This window comes from Anomaloglossus baeobatrachus, chromosome 9 (assembly GCF_048569485.1).
Source record: "Anomaloglossus baeobatrachus isolate aAnoBae1 chromosome 9, aAnoBae1.hap1, whole genome shotgun sequence".
Classification (NCBI taxonomy): domain Eukaryota; kingdom Metazoa; phylum Chordata; class Amphibia; order Anura; family Aromobatidae; genus Anomaloglossus; species Anomaloglossus baeobatrachus.
In genome coordinates, this window is record NC_134361.1 from 213710049 (window position 1) to 213734370 (window position 24322).

At 51.6% G+C, this 24322-nt stretch overlaps 1 protein-coding gene across 1 annotated transcript; it reads right to left on the reverse strand.

Annotated features, from left to right (window-relative positions):
• Window positions 1-7756: 7756 nt before the first annotated feature.
• On the reverse strand, window positions 7757-15090 carry LOC142251891 (POU domain, class 5, transcription factor 1.1-like). Its single transcript, XM_075324940.1, has 5 exons — window positions 14686-15090; window positions 11695-11812; window positions 11144-11274; window positions 8344-8508; window positions 7757-8014 (listed from the first exon to the last, which is right to left on the reverse strand). The coding sequence occupies exons 1-5, from the start codon at window positions 15088-15090 to the stop codon at window positions 7757-7759; spliced, it is 1077 nt and encodes a 358-aa protein (XP_075181055.1).
• Window positions 15091-24322: the final 9232 nt, after the last annotated feature.

Genomic DNA, 24322 nt, shown 5'->3' on the forward strand with positions numbered 1-24322 from the left:
GGTCTGGGGCTATTTACAAGACCCAATAGTTTTTGGGTTGGTCTGCAAGTTCTCAGCCATGTCTTTTTAAAAGGGTATTGAAATGGGGAACATCAAAGGGTCCCAACGGGGAACTGAACTTGTTGGTAGCCGGGAACCACTACCTTAACACTCATAAATGTGGGCATGCACATCAGAGTTACCCTCCTGCTCAGGAGCCAGACTTCCTGGGGAACCCTCGGCGCCGGCTATGACCGGCCTCACATACTGCCGTGGGACTCCATGTTCAACAGCCTGCGCCTCCCTTCCACGAGCACCTTGCTGCTGGTCTTCAGCCGGGACGAGGTACCTGGGAGTAGCGGGTGCTGCCTCTGTTGCGGCCAGGCCCGTCATCATCCCCGTTGCGGCCAGGCTCGGGGCCGGATGGGATGTCGTCAGCGGTGCCGGAGCGATGGTGACGGTAAAGCCTGAGAGTCCAGCAGCTGGGTCCTCCTCCGTAGATGGTACGGGCTCCACTGCCACGGACTGGGGCAGCGGGTCGGTCGGGGCATTGGCTGCAGACACGGGCGACGAGGGAAACGGCGTGGCGGATGGGAGCAGGCCGGGCCCCTCAGCCGGGACGGCCGGTTCCTGGGGAACATAGGGGCGTGGGTCACTGCTTACCCGCTCCTCCGGGATTATCTCCACTTCGCGCGCCCGGACAGCTGCAGCCAGGCCCTTCATCTCCGACGCCCACTTCGCCAGCATGAAGTGGGCTTGGGCCTGGATCCTCCGACACATCCTGCTGCGTTGGTGTCCAGGAACGGGGTTCTGCAGAGTCCTGGTGTCCCTGCACTTCACAGCGCTAGTTACATGCCACAGAATCTTCACCCGCCCCCCCCCCCTTGGTCTTTTGCAGGCACTCCTCTTTTAGGCCCAGTAAGTTTTGTTTTTGCGATTTCCGGCCTTGCTTTCCGGCCGTGTTCCCAGGGGGCGGGGCTTCGGCTTTTCGCGCCTTTTCTGCTGGGAAGAAGACTCTGGCGGGAATCTTCGCGCCAAAAGATGGCGGATTCTGAAAATTTTCAACGGGTCACCGCTGACTTCAACTTCAAGGCGCACTTCACTAGGTAAGTGGTTAGGTAAGTATCCTATTCGTGACGCCAGAAGAGTCGATGTGTACCGCCCCGCGCTCGGCTGCAGCCGAGCCACTCGGATCCGGGCTCGTTGGTGGGTGGCTCGAGTGCCTCCAGACCCGGGGTCACTTCGCTCTGAAAGGGTGCTGGCGCTACGTAGAGGGGTGGTAGGTATGTGTACGGCTGGAGCCATGTTTGAGTTCGTGACGCCACCCACGGGATGTGGTGAAGGTGTGGACACCACCACTGCGGTTACGGGGCACCCGGGGGAGATGGTTATGCAGCAAGATGTTAACCCCTCCGTGGGCAGGGATGATGGCCCCGGGACCCGTTGGGGAGAGCTGGGCAGTGCAGGGCGGTGCGCAGCCGGATGGCACTGTTGTACTCACTGTTATTGACACACACAAGTCTCTGGTAAACAAAGTTGATGGTGGTCGGTGCCCGCAGCCGGCTGTGTCTGGTTCCCCACCCGATTCGGTGGTCTTTGCCTTTCTCCTGCACCGTGTAGTGTATGTGTAGACTGCCTGCGCTTCAGCGACGGGAGTCCGCTCCCCGGCTTTGTGTATGTCGGGAGAGCCCGTTTGCCCACAGACGCTGGCCCGTGGGATCTCTCTGCCTGTGCGGTGGCTTTCTATCCCCCTCGATGGGCTGTTGTCTTCAGTCATGACTTGGGTGGGAAAGGACCTATAGTCCAGACCGCAATCAGTGAATTAACTCAGTCCAGTGGATTCTGGACCTCGTTTCAGGGTCTGAGTACCCCCCTGTGTGCTCCGGTTTCCAGTCGGTTCCCCAGGTCGGTACCGGCGGGCCACTACCCTATCCCAGTCCACCATGGTTCCACCGAGCCGTCTTCCCGGCTCCTGTAGGCTAAGGCCACCGTATGCCTCCTAGCCAAAGGTGCCCGGGCTCCAACCCCGGCACCTGTCAGACTCCTTCACTGCTGAACACTCGAACTGAACTCTGTGTTTTCTGCCTCAGGCCTTCTGAACTCCTCGGTGGGTGTGGCCAACCGCCTGGCTCCGCCCCCCTGGTGTGTCCATTAAGCACTGAGGGAGGTGACTAGGGTTTATGTGGTTTGGCTGGTGTTACCTTGTGTGGGACTGGTGTTGTACAGGGCGCTCTCTGTGACTACCTGGCTAGTCCAGGGCGTCACAGTAACCCTGGGTCATCACAACGATGACTCAGGATTACTGAACTATGGATCACCTCACATACTGGGGCGCCTATGTCACTGGACTTCCCTCCAGCAAGGTACCGAGGTAAAGACCGTGAGGCCTAGGTGCAGGGAACCTCAGTGACATCACAAGGTGAATAGAGTTCATGCAGGTGGATCTGCAGGAATCCCGAGTGATACGCTGGCATGAACGCGATACACCTTGTGATGTCACTGAGGTTACCTCCGGTCACACGTGAACGTCCAGCTTTGACCGTCATTTACCTGAGTGATGTCACTGCTGATCGCAGCTCACTCTCTGCCTGCAGTTAGTGTTTGGTAATGTTCCATGATCATGCTCTGTAATTTCAGATGTAGCAGAGCTGAATCATCGTGGGACCTTGTGTGGATTAAGTCGGACCTTCAGGGGTGTTTTGGGGGGGCTAATAAAGTGGTGAAATAGGCTGTTTTTCTTTCATTTAAAATAAAAGATTTTTCCGGTGTTTATTTGCTTTCACTTACAGATTCGTTATGGGGGATGTCACAGACGCTGACATTACTAATCTAGAACTTCGTGACAGCTGTAGGCTGCTTTTAACCTCTTATCCTGATTACCACCACAGCAGGGCAATCGGGAAGAGCCAGGTAAAGTGCCGAGCTTGTCACATCTAATGGATGTGCCAATTCTGGGGAGGCTGTAGGTTTTTAGTCTTAGCCTGGGGGTCCCAATAATCATGGGACTCCCAGGCTGCACAAACCAGCCCCCATCTGTCGGGCTTGATCAAGGCTGGGTATCAAAATTAGGGGGCACCGCACGCTGTTTTTATTAGGGTTTTTTTTCTAATAAAGCTTCATGTGGTTCCTTTATATTGATACACAGCCAAGATAAGCTTGACACACCCACAAGGTCTCTGGGGAATTATTCGTCACTGTGCCGGTGTTGGGGGTTTGGGTTGTCACAGTGGCCTAGCCCAGCTCAGTGATCCCACGGTGTCAACCAATAAAGATGAGGGGGATGATGGTGGTAGTAGTAAATCGTGATGCCACCTGTGGTATGCGGCTATAATGGGAGCCGCCGCTGCAGAGCGTCTCTCTCAGCTGGGGCAGATGATAACACAGCTCAGATGTTGCAGCTCTCCACAGGTAGAGCTATGCCCCAGGGAGGAGAATGATGGTGGTAGTCGTCTGACTCGCCCACCCAAGGGCTTTGGTTGACCCGGTGTTAGGTCAGACTAGTCCCGGGTAGTCAGCGGTGGCGGGGCCAGACTCCGTGACCCTGGCGGGGTCAATTAATATGGCGGTTGTGGGGGTGATGATCAATAATAAAGTTTGTGGGAATATATATTCGTTACGCCACCCGTGGATTGCGGCTATGTAGCCGCCACTGCTGGATGGGGTCTCCGGGGCTGATGTAATGGCAGCTATGGTGGTCCTGCTCCCCACAGGTGGAGCGGTACCTCGGGGCAACCGTTGGTTCTTGTAAGAGTCTATGGTGGTTTTGTGAATGATGCGGTGCAGGGCCGACAGGGCAGTGAAAGTAACATACACAAACAGCAGTCTCTTTACCTTCTTTTACTCTGCGACAAACTGTGCAGTCCTGGGAGACCGTTACAGTGGTAATGGCGATCCAGTCGGCCTGGAAGCAGTTGGGGTTATCTCTTTGGCCAGGTGAGTATTGAGGCCGCCTCCTTACTCTTTTTTTTTTTTTTTTACAGGACCCTGCAATATTGGTTTAGCGGGAGCCCTCTCTCTGCTGGGACTTGTGGTACGTCCCGTTCCCGTATGGTAGGCTGCGCAGGCCCTCTCTGATGCTTCTCTGCTGGAGTCCACACTGGGCCCCGGTAATGCAGCTGTACCTTCGGGTTGTTTTGGGGGGCCAGGAGACCTACAGTTCTCCTGCCCTTCGGATTCGGTTACTGGGGGATCTAACACCCTGGCAACCACAGACTCAGATGTCTAATTTTTAGTGGGTTCTTCTGAGGCGAACCGGTTCCAACCTGTTCTCCCCTAGAATCTTTTCTCTGTGCCTCTCTGCAAGTCCTGCTTTTCTGGGCTGAGCTATCTTAGCTCCAGGCCCCAGCTCGCAAGTCTGCACTACTCAAACTCCTCTCTCCTTGAACTCTCCTCACAGACTACTCTCTAACTTAAACTTCCTGTTCCTACTCTCACTTTCTAGTCAACTCCTCCCACTTTCCTTGTTGCTAGGCCCCCACCCCATGGGAGGAGAGATGGGTCTTACGGCCCCCCTGACTACAGCACAGGGGTAGCTGCCACCATCTCTGGTCCCTGTATGTGCCTAGCAATGAGTGTTTGTGCAGATTTGCCTGTGAACCGGTATGTACCCTTGTCCTTACCTAGGATGGGACATTGCACCTCAGCCAGAGGTGTGATGTCTCTGTTGTGACAGAAGCCTCAGGGGTGCCACACGTCCACCCCGGTGTGGGAAGAATCAGACAACACAGCAGTTGCAGTGTAAGGTGTTTAGTCACTGAGTTGCTCCCGCCGTTAGACTGCCAATCTCCACTGTGATGAGCTCCAGACGATCCTGGATAGTTTGGGGGCCGGTACCGGATGGTTACTTTGTGAGTCCTTCCTCCCTACGCTCTGTTGTGTGAGTCCCTGTGACTTGAAGCTAAAAATGGGGACCTCTGTCTTTTGGGGTGGTTGTGTTCCCTGTTCCGTCTAGCAGGTAGCGCGAGTCCGTTGGTGGGCCGCCCTGTGGTCACGGCTCCATATGCTGCTTTGCCCCAGGTGCTGTTGTGGGCCAGACGACTTGTAATCCTCTGCCCTGCGGATTCTGCTAACCGGCCTTGAAGTGCCCACCAGCCTAGGGCTCCGCACCCTGAGATGTACGCTGGTCCTGAGGGAGATATGAACTTTTGGCTTCAGCAACCGTATTCTCCTGCGTCTCACTCCGTTCCCAGTAATAACTCAACTGACTAAGTGTGAGTGACTCCTCCTCCCCAGATCAGTTGCCCCGCCCACTCAGGCCCCAGAGTTAGTGGGTGGGAGGCCCCAAACGATATGGTGACCATCCTAAATGGCCCTACCCTAACAGTCCCGGTGAGAGGGCAACTGGCTTGTGTGGTGGATTTTGTGAACCAGCACAGACCTTACCCAGGATGAGCACCACACCTCTGGTGAGATGCAGTACCCTGTGGCGACTGAAGCCTCAGGGGCGCCACAAGCGCACAGCTCAGGGCTGCAGCCTGTAGTAGTGGCTTTATCTGTGGTGGGAGAACAATGCAATCAGTCCTAATTGGACATGCGCTATCGACATCGCTCGTGATCAGTCATATGAAGCTGGTGATATCGGCAGATTCAGCTGTGTACGGGACCTGTAGAGAAAACATGGCAGATCCCTCCATTTCTACTCAAGCCGTTTAGCAAGTATTCTTGTCACCCATGAAGTGTACAGACTGTTCACCATAGCTGACACCACAAGGAGACAGTATTAGTACAGACCGTGAAGTCGGAGGTGCACACAGGGAGCTTGCATTCATTTCATTTGAACAGAGGGCACAAGAGGAAGAAAAATAACAACCTGCAGACACGACAAATTTTAGGTAAAATTCTCTCCAAAGTATTTTATTTATTTTTTTGGGGTGTGAAAGGGGATAACAATACATGAGGGGTTTTTTTTTTTTAATTTAAATTAAAGACACGGGAAGAAGGAAGGAAATAGGGAAGGGAGAAGGACAAGGAAATTGGGAAGAAGGAAACAGGGAAGGAGGAAGGAGAAGGAATTTGGGAAAATGTAAAAACAAAACAAATGAAATAAACTGAACAAATATGACCTCTATAAATGATAGATGACCTAAATGTGTCAGATTAGAAAAGGTAATCTTGTTAAAATATAAACAAGTAAATTTGTAATAATGCATTTGCCGATCAGAACTTCCATCCAAGTATAACATCTTAGTAGGTTTCAGTTATAGTGAAGAGAAAGATCTGATTGTAAAGCAAGTGATAATCATCATGGGTCTTAAGCTGGTGTCACACATGACGACAACGACGTCGCTGCTACGTCACCATTTTCTGTGACGTTGCAGCGACGTCCAGTCGCTGTCGCTGTGTGTGACATCCAGCAACGACCTGGCCCCTGCTGTGAGGTCGCCGGTCGTTGCTGAATGTCCAGCTTCATTTTTTGGTCATCACTCTCCCGCTGTGACACACACATCGCTGTGTGTGACAGCGAGAGAGCGACGAAATGAAGCGATCAGGAGCCGGCACTGGCAGCTGCGGTAAGCTGTAACCAGCGTAAACATCGGGTAACCAAGGGAAGACCTTTCCCTGGTTACCCGATGTTTACGCTGGTTACCGGCCTCCGCTCTTGCTGCCAGCGCCGGCTCCTGCACTGTGACATGTGGCTGCAGTATGCATCGGGTAATTAACCCGATGTATACTGTAGCAAGGAGAGCAAGGAGCCAGCGCTAAGCAGTGCGCGCGGCTCCTTGCTCTCTGCACTGTGACATGTAGCTGCAGCACACATCGGGTTAATTAACCCGATGTGTACTGTACCTAGGAGAGCAAGGAGCCAGCGCTAAGCGCGGCTCCCTGCTCTCTGCACATGTAGCACAGCATCGTTATGATCGCTGCTTCTGCTGTGTTTGACAGCTAAGCAGCGATCATAACAGCGACTTACAAGGTCGCTGTTACGTCACCGAAAATGGTGACGTAACAGCGACGTCGTTGTCGCTGTCGCTTAGTGTGACACCAGCTTTAGCACTACAAGTGTCTAAAAAAAAAACAAAAGCTACAATACTAAAGACCACACCGGCATATAAAAGCCAAATCGGGAGATCATGAAAATTGGGTAGAATAAACAATACATTAAGATGTTACAATTATGTAGAGGACATTTACTTAAAGACAATGAGGTTCAGATACAACATATTGGAGTTACACGCACAATTCTGCTAACAGACTGTAATTTAGGCTGTCATCTTACATTCCAAAATAGTCATAACATTTGGCTGATGCCTTGAAACATCTATGGATGTGATTACAGCAGGGCTGGACAAAGTGCGGCCCACATACAGCCCTCTGACTATTCCAGCCCAACCTGAAGCACAAGACAGCCAAAGGGCTGAAAACAGCGGACCCCACCATGTCATCCTCCACCTGGCCACCGCTGCTGCCCACCACCTGATGTCATCGCCATCTGCATCCTCAGGATGGGGATTGCAGAGAATACATTGGTGTAAGGAGACAGCGGCCCCTGCTCCACCAATCAGCATGTGAGGCAGCAAACAATGACATCAGTGGGGTCAAGGGTTAGTATATGGGACTTCCGGGAAGGACAGCGTGGTACAATCGACCTAAACTTAATATATAAAAAAAAAAAAAAAAAAAAGAACCCATGTGTCCATCATGACGTCCCGGAATGTTTTAGCGCCCAACATTAAAAGACGTCCTCAGAGATTAGTCAAACCCTTTCTGTTCTGCACTTAAAGAAAACTTTAAAAAAAAATAAATAAATAAAAAAATAGGCCCATAGCCCCATCAAGATTTACTTATGATGCCCATGGGGCATGTGCTGAGGGAGCTTGTCGTTCCTATGCTTAAAGCCAGGCGGGTGTGAGGGGGCAGTGGATCCCAATGGTTGAGGTGCTGGTGGGCAATTCTGGGATGTCCTCTCCTGGTGTGAAAACAAGTGCCACATGTGCACGTTGACCATGTGTGGCATGACACGCAATGCTCTGTTATCTCGGGCTGTCATATCTCTCTTCTCTTTTTGACGGCGGTTACAAAACCAGACGCGGACGACCTGTAGGTGAAGAGCAAAAAAGTCACCAGTAGTAATGAAATAGGAGAGGATTGCAGACACCTACTTTAGGTTCAGTACATCTGAAGTGTCATCAGTTGTTAGCTAGGGAAATTAGACACTGTTCTATAGCATTAGGAACCACCAATACTTAGTGCTCTGATACAGTGTTACAGCATTTATTGTGCTCCAGAGCTGCACTCACTATTCTGCTGTTAAGCTCTGTGTGTACACAACATGAGGCAAGCTAATATCAATGCAATATTTGTGGCAACTGCACTAATAGAATAGTGAGCCTTGCTCTGGAGTATTATAGACTATTGGTTCCTTACCTCTTTGTCCAAAGGCAGATCATGCGCGATTTGGGCAATTTCAGGAGGTCCAGGCTTTTGATTTTTCAAGAAATAAGTCTCCAGACGCTCTTTCACAAAGTTCTCAATAACGGTTCTAGGTTTCTTCTTTTGTGTCCTTGCCACGGCTTGGCATTTCCTTAACAGCTGGAATGCAACATTAAGACAAGACCGATCAGTTGATTAAAAGATATCCAGTAATCTTAAAAATGCAGCATTATGGGAGCATCTGTGTTATCAGGAACCCCAAGGGTACCTTCACACTTTAGCGATGCAGCAGCGATCTGACCTGGTCAGGATCGCTGCTGCATCGCTACATGGTCGCTGGTGAGCTGTCAAACAGGCAGTTCTCACCAGCGACCAGTGACCAGCCCCCAGCCAGCAGCGACGTGCAAGCGACGCTGCGCTTGCACGGAGCCGGCGTCTGGAAGCTGCGGACACTGGTAACTAAGGTAAACATCGGGTATGGTTACCTGATGTTTACCTTAGTTACCAGCTAACACCGCTTAACTTAGCGTGTGCAGGGAGCAGGAGCCAGCACTGGCAGCGTGAGCTGCGGAGGCTGGTAACGAAGGTAAATATCGGGTAACCACCTTGGTTACCCGATGTTTACCTTGGTTACAGCTTACCGCAGGCTGTCAGACGCCGGCTCCTGCTCCCTGAACATTCAGGATTGTTGCTGTCTCGCTGTCACACACAGCGATGTGTGCTTATCAGCGGGAGAGCAACAATAAAAAAAAAAAAACGAACCAGCACTGTGTGTAACGAGCAGCGATCTCACAGCAGGGGCCAGATCGCTGCTCAGTGTCACACACAGCGAGATCGCTAATGAGGTCACAAAAAACGTGACTCAGCAGCGATCTCGCTGTGTGTGAAGTACCCCTAAGACCTTTCTCTAAGTGTCTCGTTGATGTGAATGCACAATGTAACAGCGGCTGCAGAATTTAATGTTACTTTTCCCTTGTGTTGTAAATCACGCTCTGCTTGCAGTGAATGAATACATTATTGCTCGCCCTCATTATACCACCCTTAGGGTACTTTCACACTTGCGTTTTCCTTCAGTTGCAATCTGCTGTTTTGGAAAACCAGCGGAATCAGTTAACAGATTCCGCTGCTTCCCATAGACTTGTATAGTCAACGGATTGCGAGTGATGGACCTGCGTTGCTTCCGCCGGGCAACGCTGCGTTGCTTCCGCCGGGCAACGCTGCGTTGCTTCCGCCGGGCAGAAGGAACGTAGCATGCAACTTTTTTGAGCAGCGCAATCCGTAGGATTTCACTGCACATGCTCTCTGGCTCCCTGCACAAATAACCAGGGTAAACATTGGATTACTAAGCAATGCGCTTTGCCTAGTTACCAGATATTTACCCTGGCTACGGGTGCAAGGAGCCAGCGCTAAGCGGTGTACACTGGTAACCAAGGTAAATATTGGGTAACCAAGCAAAGTGCTTTGCTTAGTTACCCGACATTTACCCTGGCTACGTGTGCAAGGATCCCGACACTTTCCCGCTTGGCTACGCTCCCTCCCGCACTCCACATGTTCTCACACGTCCCCAGCCTTTCATTCCTCGCTGCACTGACGTCCTCAGCGCCATGGTCCCACTCGGCTCCACCCACCCCGCCCCCCCCTCCCCACCCCTCACACATTCTCAGCGGCCGAACGATCAGCTGATCACCCGGCGACTGGCTGCTGTGAGCGATCAGCTGCTCGTTCACAATAGTCTGCCACCGGTAAAACTGTAACGAAGAAAAAAGAAAAAAAAAAATCCGTTTTGTACGATCCGTTGTGCCACTAAATGCAACACATCCGTTGCATCAGTCACACAACGCAATGGATGCCGTTCAACGCAAGTTTAAAACTAGCCTTAGCTCCACTAATCAGACAAATTTAAGGATATCTGCAACAGGAGACCTAAGGCCGGGTTCACACAGTGCATCTTTTCTAACTACAAAGACTGGGAAGGAGGACGTGATCGCAATTCTAGGGGAGGCAAACCTAGAGCAGTGATGCTCATTGTACCTGACCGCCCCTGAGGGGAGTGTAATAAAGGTCTTTTTTGTGTTCTATAGAGCATGCCAGAATACTGTATATAAGAGCTTACTGGTGGTGGCCGCAGCTTATAAGGGAGGATCTGGTGACCGGTTCCCTTTAAACATTCATGCAGCGAGAAGATCAATGTTGAGAACCAAACACATTGACATTAATCACCTGAGTAAAAAGTTAGGCTAAAGTTTTTTTTAGAAAGTTAGAATAAAAAAAAAAAAAAAAAAAAATATATATATTTAGTTAATTTTATTCAGTAATTCCTGTTGTCTCAGTATATATCTGCAGCACAGCTTTACTTTCACTTTGCAAGCTGACAAACAAGATGCAAAGATCCTAAGCTATAAGAAATACCAGTATTAGACTTATCTTTGCTCCTGAAGATACATTGAAGGGCTGGACTGTACAGAAATTAAATCCGCCGCCTACACACCTGTATCACAAGCCAAGAACAATCCTAAGCCCTCGATTCTAGAAAACCCCTTTAAGTGCCATAAATGGGAGGTACACCATAATCAGAAATGCATGACGACGGTGGTGGTGATGTCCTGCAGCCATGGTCAGTTACTATAGTCGTGTAACAGTGACTGCAGATCATACAGGACCAACACTGGAGAAGGCAATCAACTAGACCTGGTGGAGTATGGGGGAGGTAGTGCTCATTATATGAAAGCCGTGTGCTTCAGCAGGGGGTCCCCTTCACAGACCCCCCAGACACATGCCAGTGGTGGTCTCCTACCTCATCTAGGTTCTCCTGCTGGTCAACCTTTTCCATCCATCGAGCCATCAGTGGCTTTAGCTGGCACATATTCCTAAACGAAAGTTGATTCGATTCAAACCTACAAATTGTCGCCTGGCTAAGCACCCTGCCTGTGGAAAGAAGAAGTCAACCATCTGAGGTCACAGCTTAAGAGATCAGGATACCAAAAACAATTAGGCTATGTGTCCACGGTAGAATGTACCTGCGGATTTTTCTGCATGAAAATCCGCGACTTTCGCGGCAAATCCGCACCCGCGGATTTTTTTTTTTTTTTCTTCCCCATTCTATACCCAAAATCCGCACCAAATCTGCAACAAACAATTGACATGCTGCAGATTTTTCCGGATCAAAATCCGCGGCAAATCCGCAGCGGAAAAATCCGCAGCATGGACACAGCATTTCCAAAATGCCATTGAAATGGCTTGGAAGTGCCGCTGCTGCAGATTTTCGGGAAATCCGCGGCAAATCCGCGGCAAAATCCGCGGCGTGGGCACATAGCCTTAATGTACATATCCCTCAGCAAAACTTACCATTTAAAGATAAAGAGCCCAATAAGATGCCAACATCTGCCTGTGTGAAGCCGGTCTGCGCACGTTTCTCCCTCACTACTTTAACAAACTTCGCCATCTCCTCCTTGGTGGTCGGTTCCTGCAAATGTAAGACAAGCCCCCGTGTAGTCACATCTCTACTCTGTGCTCAACAGGGAATAATGAAGACTTCTACAGACTGGTTCAGATTTATTTAATTTATTTATTTTTTTAATTATATGGTTTTTAGTTAAAGTATCCAGATTTACATTCAGAGGCAGCAAACCTGTACAGATGCCTTAAGGTCCAGTCACACTAAGCAACTTACCAGCGATCCCAACAACGATAGGGATCGCTGGTAAGTTGCTAGGAGGTTGCTGGTGAGCTGTCACACTGCGACGCTCCAGCGATCCCACCAGCAACCTGACCTGGCAGGGATCGCTGGAGCGTGGCTACACGAGTTGCTGGTGAGCTCACCAGCAACCAGTGACCAGCCCCCAGTCTCCTAGTTACAGCACACATCAGGTTAATTAACCCGATGTGTGCTGCAGCTAAATGTGCACAGAGCAGGGAGCAGCGCACACTGAGCGCTGGCTCCTTGCTCTCCTAGTTACAGCACACATCGGGTTAATTGCCTGATGTGTGCTGCAGCTATCTGTGCACAGAGCAGGAGCCGGCAGCACAGGCAGTGAGAGCGGAGGAGGCTGGTATCAAAGGTAAATATCGTGTAACCAAGGACAGGGCTTCTTGGTTACCCGATGTTTACATTGGTTACCAGCCTCCGCAGAAGCCGGCTCCTGCTGCCTGCACATTTAGTTGTTGCTGTCTCGCTGTCACACACAGCGATCTGTGCTTCACAGCAGGACAGCAACAACTAAAAAATGGCCCAGGACATTCAGCAACAACCAACGACCTCACAGCAGGGGCCAGGTTGTTGCTGGATGTCACACACAGCAACATCGCTAGCAACGTCACAAAAGTTGTTCGTTACCAGCGATGTTGCTAGCGATGTTGCTTAGTGTGACGGGGCCTTTAGGGATGATCCCCTCCCCCTATATGGTAGTTTTGCTGCCCTTGTATCTGGTCAAGGAAAACTCAGGTTCACAAATCCAATCTGTATGGCAGACAGAGGATTGTCTAGACTGGGCAACATTGTGACAAACTAGCTGGGAATCTGTTAAGGTCTTCATTGTATGGATGCAAACAATAAAATTATCCCATTAACCCCCTTACCCTCCTTGGCTGCTAGGATCCCTAGTTAAAACAAAGTGAAGCCCTATAAAAATTTAATTTACAGTAATGTAACACCATTGTAACATTTACAGAAGGGGAACAGGGAGTTTAGCCAAGGTGGACACAGGGCTCAAAAAGGCCCAACATGTTCAAGGGCCCTGTTAGAAATTCTGCATTTCACCACTAGGGGCGACATAAAACCAATAAATAATCAGGAGTCCCAGTAACTCACAATTAGGCTATGTGCCCACGTTGCGTTCTGTCCCTGCAGAAATTTCTGTAGCGATTTGAACAGCACACGTGTGCTTCAAATCGCTGCAGAAACAGTCCATAATGAAAAGCCGATTTCATGCGCTCTGAGTTCAGCCTCTCCCATAGACAGAGCGGGACCTGCATCCAAAGCGCACGAAAGTAGTGACATGTTGCTTTTTAGAAAGCAGCGCTTCGGCAGTAGCCAAAGCGCTGCGTTCCAATACGCCACTTGGGCATGGATTAGGCACAATCTTCGTAGATTGTGCTGGGGACGCAGGACGCATGCAGTTACGATGCAGTGCAGAACGCAGCACAACTGCATGAAAATACGCTACGTGGGCACAGTCTCCAATTAAGTGATTTCCAAATCAACTGTAAGCAATTCTCTTATTACAACAAGGTCTCAAGTTTAAAACCATGTCAAGTTTATGCTACCATACGAAGCCAAAAAAGGTAGGTCAAGGAATTTAATGGTCTAGGTCACAAGCAGCATGGCCAGCACTCCAAGTTATAGGATCAAAGATAAAGATATACTTTAGGCTATGTTCACACAGGGCTTTTTTGGTAAATTTTTTTCCTGACCAAAACCAGATCTTGTGGCAGGAAATCCCCTTTGAGTCATCTGCGTTTATTTGCTTTTTCTGCCTTTTTTTACAAGATGGGTTGTATCAATGAAAAAAACCTTGCAAAAACGCTGCAAAGAATTGACACTCATTCATTGAAATCTGCAGCAAAAAATGCAGGTATTTGACAAAACAGTCAGGAAAGAAAAAAAAAAAAAAATCTGCAGGCGTGCATGAGATTTCAGAAATCTCAGACTTTGCTGGGACTGTAAAAAGCAGCTTTTTTTTCTCAAATGTTTTTATTTTTTTCAATTTTTATAAACATAAAAGACCTTCATGGTTACAAAAGAAGAACATTCCTCTGACAGAATAAAACTTAATAGGGGATATTGCCCCAACTTAAAATTCCAAACTGCTCTTTGGTAAGTCATTAAAACCTGTGTCAACCCTAGGTATTTCCGAAGTTAAAAAGCAGCTTTTTATTAGAATGGATTTGCATAAAACCAAGGCAAATCTGCAGCAAAAAAAACAAAAAAAAAACAAAACTTACCAAAAAAGCCCTGTGTGAACATACCCTTGCACATATTTTACGTTGTGAATATATAGCCAGTGTTTCCATAGAACTTTAAAGAAATTGCCATCTACCCATTTATTTCCACCGCACAAGCCACACCACTTGTCTGTCTATTGGCCATTTCTAATCATTTTAATGGCCAGTATATTCTGAAGTTACTGTCCTGAAGCTTAATAGTCCATGTTCCTTTAACAGGGTTGAATCCTTGTCAGCAATAGTCGACTTTAAATACTAGTTCAATCATACCAACAATAATATTTCCATTTTATGCTAAAAAAAAAAAAAAAGTTATCAATGCTTTCCCAGCAATTGTGAAACTTCAACCCTCTGCATTCCCAGAGGCTGGAGCGTAATTTTACGGGTGTTACTTACTGGGTTTTCTTCCCATTCGCTGAATATGTCCTCCTCCTGGACCTCGGCGTAGGGTGAAGTCAGGTCCACCACCTCGTCTTCCTGTTTGGCCGGGCTGGGGGCACTGGAGGAGCTGTATGGGCTGCTTTCGGCTGTCAAAGTTGTGGATGCATCTTCGGTGTCGGGGCCCTGGATAGCGGTGGTCAGGTACACACTAGGATTGTTGACCCGGTGATTCAGATGGTGGATCGGTTCAAAATTAGGCTTACCAGTGAAGTTATACAACAAATGGAAGTACTCAGCAGGGGAAGGTTTCTCAGGCTTGTCACCTTCCGCTTTAAAGTTTGTTTTTTCTAAGCGATATCTTAGATGCGCCCTAACCTGCTGTAAGGGCTCAGGAAGATTCAGGTGACCGAGGGTCTCCATGGGAGCAGGAGAATTCCAGTTTACGACCGATGTTGGGTGGTCACCTAGAGTTTGCAACCTCAGATCACCATTCTCTGACTTGGGTGCTGCAAAGCCCTGAGAATGGGGAGGATAACCCCCAGTGCGTCACTGCACAAGCCCATTGTTGAAGGAATAAGTGGGATGAGCCAGTTGGTTATGCATGATCCTCTTAAAAAATAAACATATATTGAAATCTAAAATTTGTAGGGAGAGGTAAAGATTCAGCAGTACCTGAATGAAATGAATGAAAATAGCTAGAGATAAGCAGCCACAAAACCTCAACCAACTCAAGACAATCTATAAAATAAAAATAAACCCCAAACCTAAATCTCACCAAAGATACCAAAACTACCAGTGGCTCCACCAACCCCCAAAGCCAAAACTGCTCTCAACTCAGCCAAGTCCTGCAAATGGAAAAAGTACAATTCCAAGCCATTAAAAAGCTCATTGACCAGCCCCTTTAATGGGCATATTAATTGATTTGTTAAGTCATTAGCTCCTCTGGACCCCCCTCACCTCCAACTGACCAGTTAACGCATTTAACTTTTTTTTTTTTTTTTAGGCTGCTTTCACACTTGCGTTGAACAACATCCGTTGCTATCCGCCGCCTTGAGGAATTACAGTAACCGTTGCAGGAAACTGTTTTATTCCTCATAGACTTCTATTAGCTATGGATAGCAACGGATGGCCTTGCGCTGCATCCGTCAGCCGACGCTGCGTTGCATCCGCATGGCGGATGGAACGCTGCATGTAGCATTTTTCTACGCATGGCGGAGTGTAAAAAAAACGCAACCTGCTGGATTCCGTCGGCGTCCGTTGTTTTTATAATGGACTCCTATGGTGGCGGATTCCGTTAGAATCCGTCATTTGATGGATTCCGTTAACGCATCTGTCTTTACACAACTGCGCATGCCCAGATGTGTAAAGTCAAGAAAAAAAAAAATATAATGGATTGCGTTATTTTGTATGATCCATAGCATCCATTGTGCCACTATATGCAACGCATCCGTTGCATCCGTCACACAACGCAATGCAACAGATGCTGTTCAACGCAAGTGTGAAAGCAGCCTTTATATATATATATATATATATATATATATGTAGCGCTCCTGAACCACTCAGGGCGCTACTAGGTACTGCATCCTCACCAGGATGCAGGGCCTACCCCCAGGGACTTGGAACGCCATTGCCAGTGACATCAGCACACACCAAACTCCCAGTGTCCATTCCACACCACGGGTAATTGGCTAGTCAGACACCAAAGGGATGACCACCTAGAGGGCGGAGCCAGTCCAGACAGACTGGTGGGAGGGGACAAGAGCTGTCCAGAGCGGTCAGTAGTAGTGAGGGGAAGTGTATAGACGTGCCTAGAGATGGGTCGTGTAACGGTGACCAGGGGGCACAGGAGAGTGGTCACCAGGGTAGGTACACCCGAGTACCCCTGGGACCAGTACACCGACGGGGCACAGGGCTCTAGGTCAGGCGACAGCTTCACGCGGTCTGGCAAATTCCTGCACAGTGAGGGGACCTTCACAGACCTCACTGACTCACAAATCCGGAGGCATCAGCAGTAAAGCAGCGGATCAGTGATCAGGAACACAGACCGGCCCTACAGGTTCCACACTGCCCGCCTTACGGACAAGGAGACTGCCAAAAGACAGTTGGGGCCCCCAAACCTGCTTCAAGCTACAGGGACCCAACCACACTGAGGGTGCCGGGGACAGCGCAACCGAGTCATCAAACTGGCACTGGAAATACAGAGAACTGAACCAGCCGTCCAAGGGCCCAATTTTGAGTAAAGAACTGTTAAACTGCAACCCCCGGTGTGGCCTCCCTTATTTGGTGAAAGTCTCCACCATACATCTCCCGGGCTCAGCCCTACCTGTGGAGGGCCTACCACCACAGCTGCCTTTACCTCCAACCCTAGAGATAATCAGCTCAGCAGCGGTGGTTCCACCATCTCAACCCGCAGGTGGCGTCACACCAATGACTTTAATCTCCCCTGTAAATACTCCCCATTAAAAAGCACCCAGGGTCACGGAACCGGGCAACACCCGTGATACAGCATTCCCCGTAAATATACGGCCCTGGAACGAGTACTCCATAGCCCTGGGCGACACAGCTTTTCCCTGGCGTCACAAACAGGATATGGAATAGGCCCATTAACCCGGGTGACGTGCGCCTTATGGACTGTTTTGTGCAAAAACTACCGCCATCTTTATTCCTGTGAAAAACTGGCTGCGCCATCACTGTGGCAAAAGCGTGTGAAAAGCCGACTGGGAGTGTGCGGCATGCAAAGGCGAAACTAACCACAGAAAGCCGGAAGAAGCACCGGCAGAATGCACCCTGGTGTGCTGGAGGGACGGCAGTTCTGGATCACGAGACCAGTGAACCTGCAAAAGAGAGGATGTCTGCTCCTACGGACCGGAGACCAGAGCCGCCCGGTCGCAGAACCTTACCCTGGCTCGAAGAGGAGTTGGGGCGGCTGTGCCTCCGGATGCGGGCACAGATGATCCAGCAGATTGAGGACTGGCGTTCGGAGATGATCGGGATGGTGGTGACCGTGTTCGCCCAAGAAGAATGGGCCCTGTATGAAGAGCAGTGCCGGGAGCCGGTAAGAGTACAAGCATCCCTGGCCCCACTAGCCCCCGTGACAGCGGAACCTGTACCACCCCTGACCGCTGATCAGCCGGTATCACCGGACCCTCTGTCCACAGCCAGACCAGACCAGGCCGCAACGCCTCTGTCCACCGCAGACCAGACCAGGCCGCAACGCCTCTGTCCACCGCCAGACCAGACCAGGCTGCAACGCCTCCATCCACGGCCAGACCAGGCCGCAACGCCTCTGTCCACGGCCAGACCAGGCCGCAACGCCTCCTTCCCCGGCCAGATCAGACCCGGCCACATCACCTTCTCCAGAAGAGAATGACCCAGCTGCTCCCTTCCAGGTAGCTCGACCAGATCAGGTGATGCTGCAGGATGCAGCCCTGGAAGACCCGACGACCGCCACCAGAGGAGTTGCCGTTGACCAGGCTAAGCAGATACCCGCTTATGGAGATCCGGATGTGGACTGTTCGGGTTTGTGACGCCCTGGACTATCCAGGTCATCCCAGGTAAACACATACACCACACCCCCCCTTTCCAGTTACTGTAGGTAACACCAGCCAAACCAAAACCCTTGTCACCACCCTCCAGGTTTGATGTCCACACCAGGTGGGGCGGAGCCAGGCGGTTGACTCCGCCTACCGAGGAGTTCACAGGCCTGGAGGCGGGAACCTAAGTAGTCAAATTCAAGTTGAAGTACAGAGTAGTTTTGACAGTGAAGGAGGGAACTTGAGTCCAGAAGCAGACCTGTGCTCAGGCCTGCCAAAGACTACTCCGGTGGCTGGGTTGGAGCCCAGTCACCATTGGCAAGGAGGCAGATGGTGGTGGCCGCCTGCAGGAGACCGGGAATATGACCGATGGAACCGTAAGGGACAGGGACAGGGTAGTGGCCCGCCGGAACTGAACCGGGGAGCCAACTGGATACCGGAGCACCAGGCAGGGTACTCAGACCCAGCACAAAGCCCTGAATCGACAAGGCCGAGTCGAATCAACTGATTGCGGGCTGGACTTAAGGACCTACCCCACACAAGTCCCTTTAGAAGACAACAGCCCAACCATACCGGGTAACGCCACCGCCAAGGCATAGAGACCCAAAGGGCCAGCGTCTGCGGGCAAACGGGCTCCTCCGGCATATACCAGTCGGGGAGCGGACTACCGGTGCCTAGGCACAGGAGTCAGAACATTTACACAGAGGTGCAGGAGAAAGGTGGAGACCACCAACCTAGTCTGGAAGAAGCTGCAGCCGGCTGCGGGCCCTGTTCATCACTCCATTTGGTTTACCAGCGACTCCAGTGTCTTGTGTCAGAGTGAGTACACCAGTGCCATCAGGCACCGCACTGCACCGCACCACGACACTTCACCCTGCACCCCGGTCCTCTCCTACCGGGCCCCGGGACCAACAACCCCTACCCACGGAGGGGTCAACACCTAGCTGCGCCATTATACTGCTCCCGGGATCCCCGTACCTTCACCGCAGCGATGGTGCCCATAATCACCACAACCCGTGAGTGGCGTCTTGAACTGTCATTCCAAATCAAACACCCAAATTGCCGCGTGTAGCGCCAACTCCCTTGCAGAGCGACGTGACCCCCTGGTCCGTGAGAAGCTCGAGCCACCACCCGCAGTACGAGCACGGATCCGAGCGGCTCGGCAGTTGCAGCCGAGCCCGCGGGGCGGTACAGGTTCAAGAAGCCTGGTGTTCGAGCCGGAGTGCAGCATGGCTGTCGCTGCACAACGGGCTGTCGTGGATGATGAGGTCTATGAAGCCTGCCAGGCCACCATCCAGCCACTGGCTCGGGATCAGCGGGAGTCTGCAACCCGTGTGGTCCGGTACCAGGGCACCATGGACAGATTTGACTAGTAGAAAGGCTGGGGCTTTATTAAGGAGCCCGGCATTCAAGCGGGAATCTTTGTAACCCGCCAGGATGAACGGGCTGTCGTGGATGAGGAGGTCTATGAAGCCTGCCAGGCCACCATCCAGCCACTGGCTCAGGATCAGCGGGAGCCGGCAACCCGTAGGGTCCGGTACCAGGGCACCATGGACAGATTTGACTAGTAGAAAGGCTGGGGCTTTATTAAGGGGCCCGGCATTCAAGCGGGAATCTTTGTAACCCGCCAGGATGTATTGGACTACCTGCAAAAGGGACATCCAGACCGTGACCTGCACCTGGGTGACGTGGTCACGTACACCAGACACCATGGAGAGCGGAGCTGGTACTCCTTAGATGTTCAGAAGATCAGAGAACTGTCAGCCCCCACTCCTCCTACTCCTCCATTTCCAAGTTCATCTACACTGTGGTAGCTGAACCAGGCTACCGCAGTTTGTTGTTGTTATGATGAAAAGTTGAAAGACCCTGCATAATAATTAAAAAAATTTATATAAAAATGGACCACTGGTCATTTGACTTGGAATAACCCGAACTCCCGCAGTGTACATATGTTGCACCAGTTGTGCATCCCATCCTAACCCTAACCTTAACCATCAGGACACTGACACCGCCACCAAGGAGAGGAAGATTGGAGGAAAAGTCTGGGACAGAGGTGGCCCGGTCCTGGTCACTAAAGAAACCGGTGACCTGCCTCCTTAGTGGGTTCTGGGTCCAGGACCTTTGGGTGGTGGGTTGATGGGGGGGAATGCTCATGCAACGTTCAAAAAATGCCTCCCCTACGAGGGAAGACTGTTATGTATTTATGTGTGTATTAAAACCTTTATTCTCTTTTACAACCCAAGGACATGCTGTGTTTCACCAAGGGGGAATGTCGCGCCCCTGAACCACTCAGGGCACTACTAGGTACTGCATCCTCACCAGGATGCAGGGCCTACCCCCATCGACTTGGAACACCAGTGCCAGTGATATCAGCACACACCAAACTCCCAGTTTCCACTCCACACCAGGGGTAATTGGCTATTCAGCCACCAAAGGCATGGCCACCTAGAGGGTGGAGCCTGTCCAGGGGACTAGACAGCCTGGTGGGAGGGGACAAGAGCAGTCAAGAGAGGTCAGTAGTAGTGAGGGGAAGTGTAGAGACGTGCCTAGAGCTGGGTCATGTAACGGTGACCCGGGGGCACAGGAGAGTGGTCACCAGGGTAGGTACACCCGAGTACCACTGGGACCAGAGCACCAACGGGGCACAGGGCTCTAGGTCAAGCGACAGCTTCACGCGTTCTGGCAAATACCTGCACAGTGAGGGGACCTTCACAGACCTCACTAGCCCACAAATCCGGGGGCATCAGCAGTAAAGCAGGGGATTAGGGATCGGGAACACAGACCGGCCCTACAGGGTCCACACTGCCCGCTGTACGGACAAGGAGACTGCCAAAAGACAGTCTGGGCGCCCAAACTCGCTTCAAGCTACAGTGACCCAACCACACTGAGGGTGTCGGAAACAGAGCAACCGAGTCATCAAACTGGCACTGGAAGTACAGGGACCTGAACCAGCCATCCAAAGGCCCAACAGTGAGTAAAGAACTGTTAAACTGCAACCCTCGGTGTGGCCTCCCTTATTCGGCAAAAGTCTCCACCATACATCTCCCGGGCTCAGCCCTACCTGCGGAGGGCCTACCACCACAGCTGCCATTACCACTAGCCCTAGAGATAATCAACTCAGCAGCGGCGGTTCCACCATCCGACGAGCACGGTTCCGAGCGGCTCGGCAGCCGGCCGAGCCCCGGGGCTGGTGTATATACATCACCTCACAGACTAATGGCAGAAGATGTAAACTGCCCAGGCCAAAAAGACTAATGCACTGCCAGGATGCAGCAAGACCTCCATTAAATGGAGACATCACAGGTGCAAAGGGAGATGGTAGTAAAATTGCACACTTGTGGCTTGCATAGGTCACTGTTCACACATGCAGGTACACAGTATCTGGTATGCAGCCTATTAGTTACGCCCATCACAATCGATGCAAGCGGGCTACGCCAGTACTAAATATGTGTTCCATGCAGGGACAGTGAGTATAATATGCAAGGCCTAACATTAAGAGGCCTGGCTGCATCCTGTATAAAATATTCTGTGCAAAAGTAAAAAGCCATTTTTACCTACCAATACCTCATATATTTATTTATTCTTTTGCACAGAATATTTTATACAGGATGCAGCTAGGTCCACGGAGGGGGAAAACAACATCCCAGCTGCTCCCTACAATCGCTCCTGGGATCCCCGTCACCAGCAGCGGTGGTGCCCATCTTCACCACAACCCGAGGGTGGCGTCACGGACTAAATCCCCAAACAAACCAACCCCCTTTTCACTCACGGGCGAGGAGCACCGCTCGAGTCCCCGGATCCGGCCCACCGCTCGAGCCACCGAGCAGCAGCAAAAGCGCCTGACCCGAGCGTTAGCGAGCGCAGCGCCCCGCCGCCCGCGACAACTTGGCGTCACGAACAGGATAGAACCGATCTACCTACCGGTAGAAGTACACCTTTGTGGTCTCCGCCGGCGGCATCCGGCCGAAAAATTTGAAGCGCCGCCATCTTTGGCGCAAAGATTTCCCGCTCGAGCATCTTACCCGAGCAGGGAAGGCGCGAAAAGCGAAGCCCCGCCCCCAACAAGCGGAAGTGCTAAAGAGAACCAAGGGGGGATGGGAAAAAGATGTCTGCGCCTGACGGAGCTGTTGGAGGAGTGGCGGTCGCAGCCGCAGCTGTGCCCGTAGATGGAAACGGGATACCCATACTCCGGTCGCAAGAGCGGGGGAGGCCGCGGGCCCAGCGGTCGCCCAGGTGATGCCGTTCTCCCTGCCCTATGTGCCTGGTGCTACCTGGCTACCGCAGTACGATGGGAAGCCTGATGCACTGCAGGTGTTCCGGAAAAAGATTAGCCCGGTCCTCGATTTATATCCCTTGACTGATAGGCAACGGGCAGCGGTAGTGCTAGGGCAGCTAACCGGCGCGGCTGAGCAGGAAACGGAGACCTGGACTGACGCGGACCGGGCCTCAGTGACTACCATTTTCGAGAAACTCCAGATCGCTTTTGAGACCCGCACAAAAGCGGAATTGCGGATGCAGTTTTACTAGTGCCAACAACGGCCTGCGGACAATATAAGAGACTATGCCCTGCGTCTGCAAACAGCCCTCCATATGCTGAAGCGGGTGGACACTATCAACGATGCGGACAGCAATAAGATGCTAGTGGAACAATTCCTGCAAGGGCTGGGGTCCGCAGAAGACCGCAAGCAGCTATGGCTGTGGGCCCCAGAACACCCCAATCTGGACTTTGCAGTGCTGAAGGAGCGGGCCATCAAGGCCCTGCAGGCTCCAACGCCCGACGCTCCTGAGGCGGCCCCATGGCCGGCTGAAACTGCTCCCATCACGGTGGCGCCTCCTCTCCCGGCCCTACCGGCCCCTGCAGCGCCCGTCGGAATGATGGAGGAGCTAGCTGCCCAGGTCCGCCGCATGGATGGAGACCTAGCCAAGATCCTCGCCGCACTCCAGCTTCCGTCGAGAGTCAAGCCCCCAGGGAGGATTCAGCTCGCCGACAGCCCGGAGGACGTCCCCTGGATGCAGCGGAGAAGGACCAATGACTCACGGTATGGGCCTCCTATTTGTTACAGGTGCAGCAAGCCTGGCCACTACTCTAGGCGGTGCCCGTTAAACGAGCAACCCCTGGGGCCAAGGGCCAATCCTCAGGAGTAGACACCAACGGCCCCCCCGATTGGCGAGACCGGTACGTCGGAGCTCGCCCCATCATCCCTCTGGCAGTGGATGGCATCCCGCTCATGGCCCTCTTGGACACAGGATCATAGGTAACCACTATACCATATACACTGTACCAGCAGTATTGGGGTACTGACGAACTTGCCCCCTCTGATGATAGCCTGACCCTTGTCGCAGCTAATGGACTCCCTCTAACCCAAGTGGGATACAAATAAGTGACCCTGACCGTGGGACGTGCGGAGTTAAAGAACCAAGGGATGATTGTGGTTATGAATGAACCCAGTGACCATAACCCAAAAGTAATCCTAGGGACTAATGTGATGGAGCATTGTATGAGTGAGGTGCTGAGTCTGTTGCAGCAGTTGGCCGCCACAGCAGGAGGAGGCCGACAGAGGGCTGTGCAGCGTGAGATCCGGGCCCTTCTGTATCGGCAGCAAGTGAACTCAACTGGTGGAGAGATTGGTGGAGTAAGGGTGATGGATGTGGCCCCCTACCCGGCGATGGTGGAACCCACACCTTCTGAACACTGGCCCACGGTGATGGCAGCCAGAGGGGTGGTTGACGTTAAAAAGGGGAGAGTGCCTGTAAGAGTGCTGAATTGTGGAGAGGAGGAAGTCAGGCTCCCCCGTTACACTACCCTTGCCAAGTTGCTCACCCTAGACCCTCACACCATTCATGAAGCTGTCCCTCCTACCTCAGCATCCCCTGCCAGTAACCATACACCCCCTGAACAGTTAGAGGAGTGGTGCCAGGAACTACACGTAAGCACTGACGCCACACCCACGCATCACAAAGAGGGGGTATACAGGGTGGTGCAGGAGTATGAACAGGTTTTCAGCAAACACCCATTAGATTTTGGGAGGATTAAGGGGGTTCAACACCATATCCCTACAGGCCTACATCCACCCATCAAAGAGACGTATAGGCCCATTCCGCCAGCACACTATCAATGC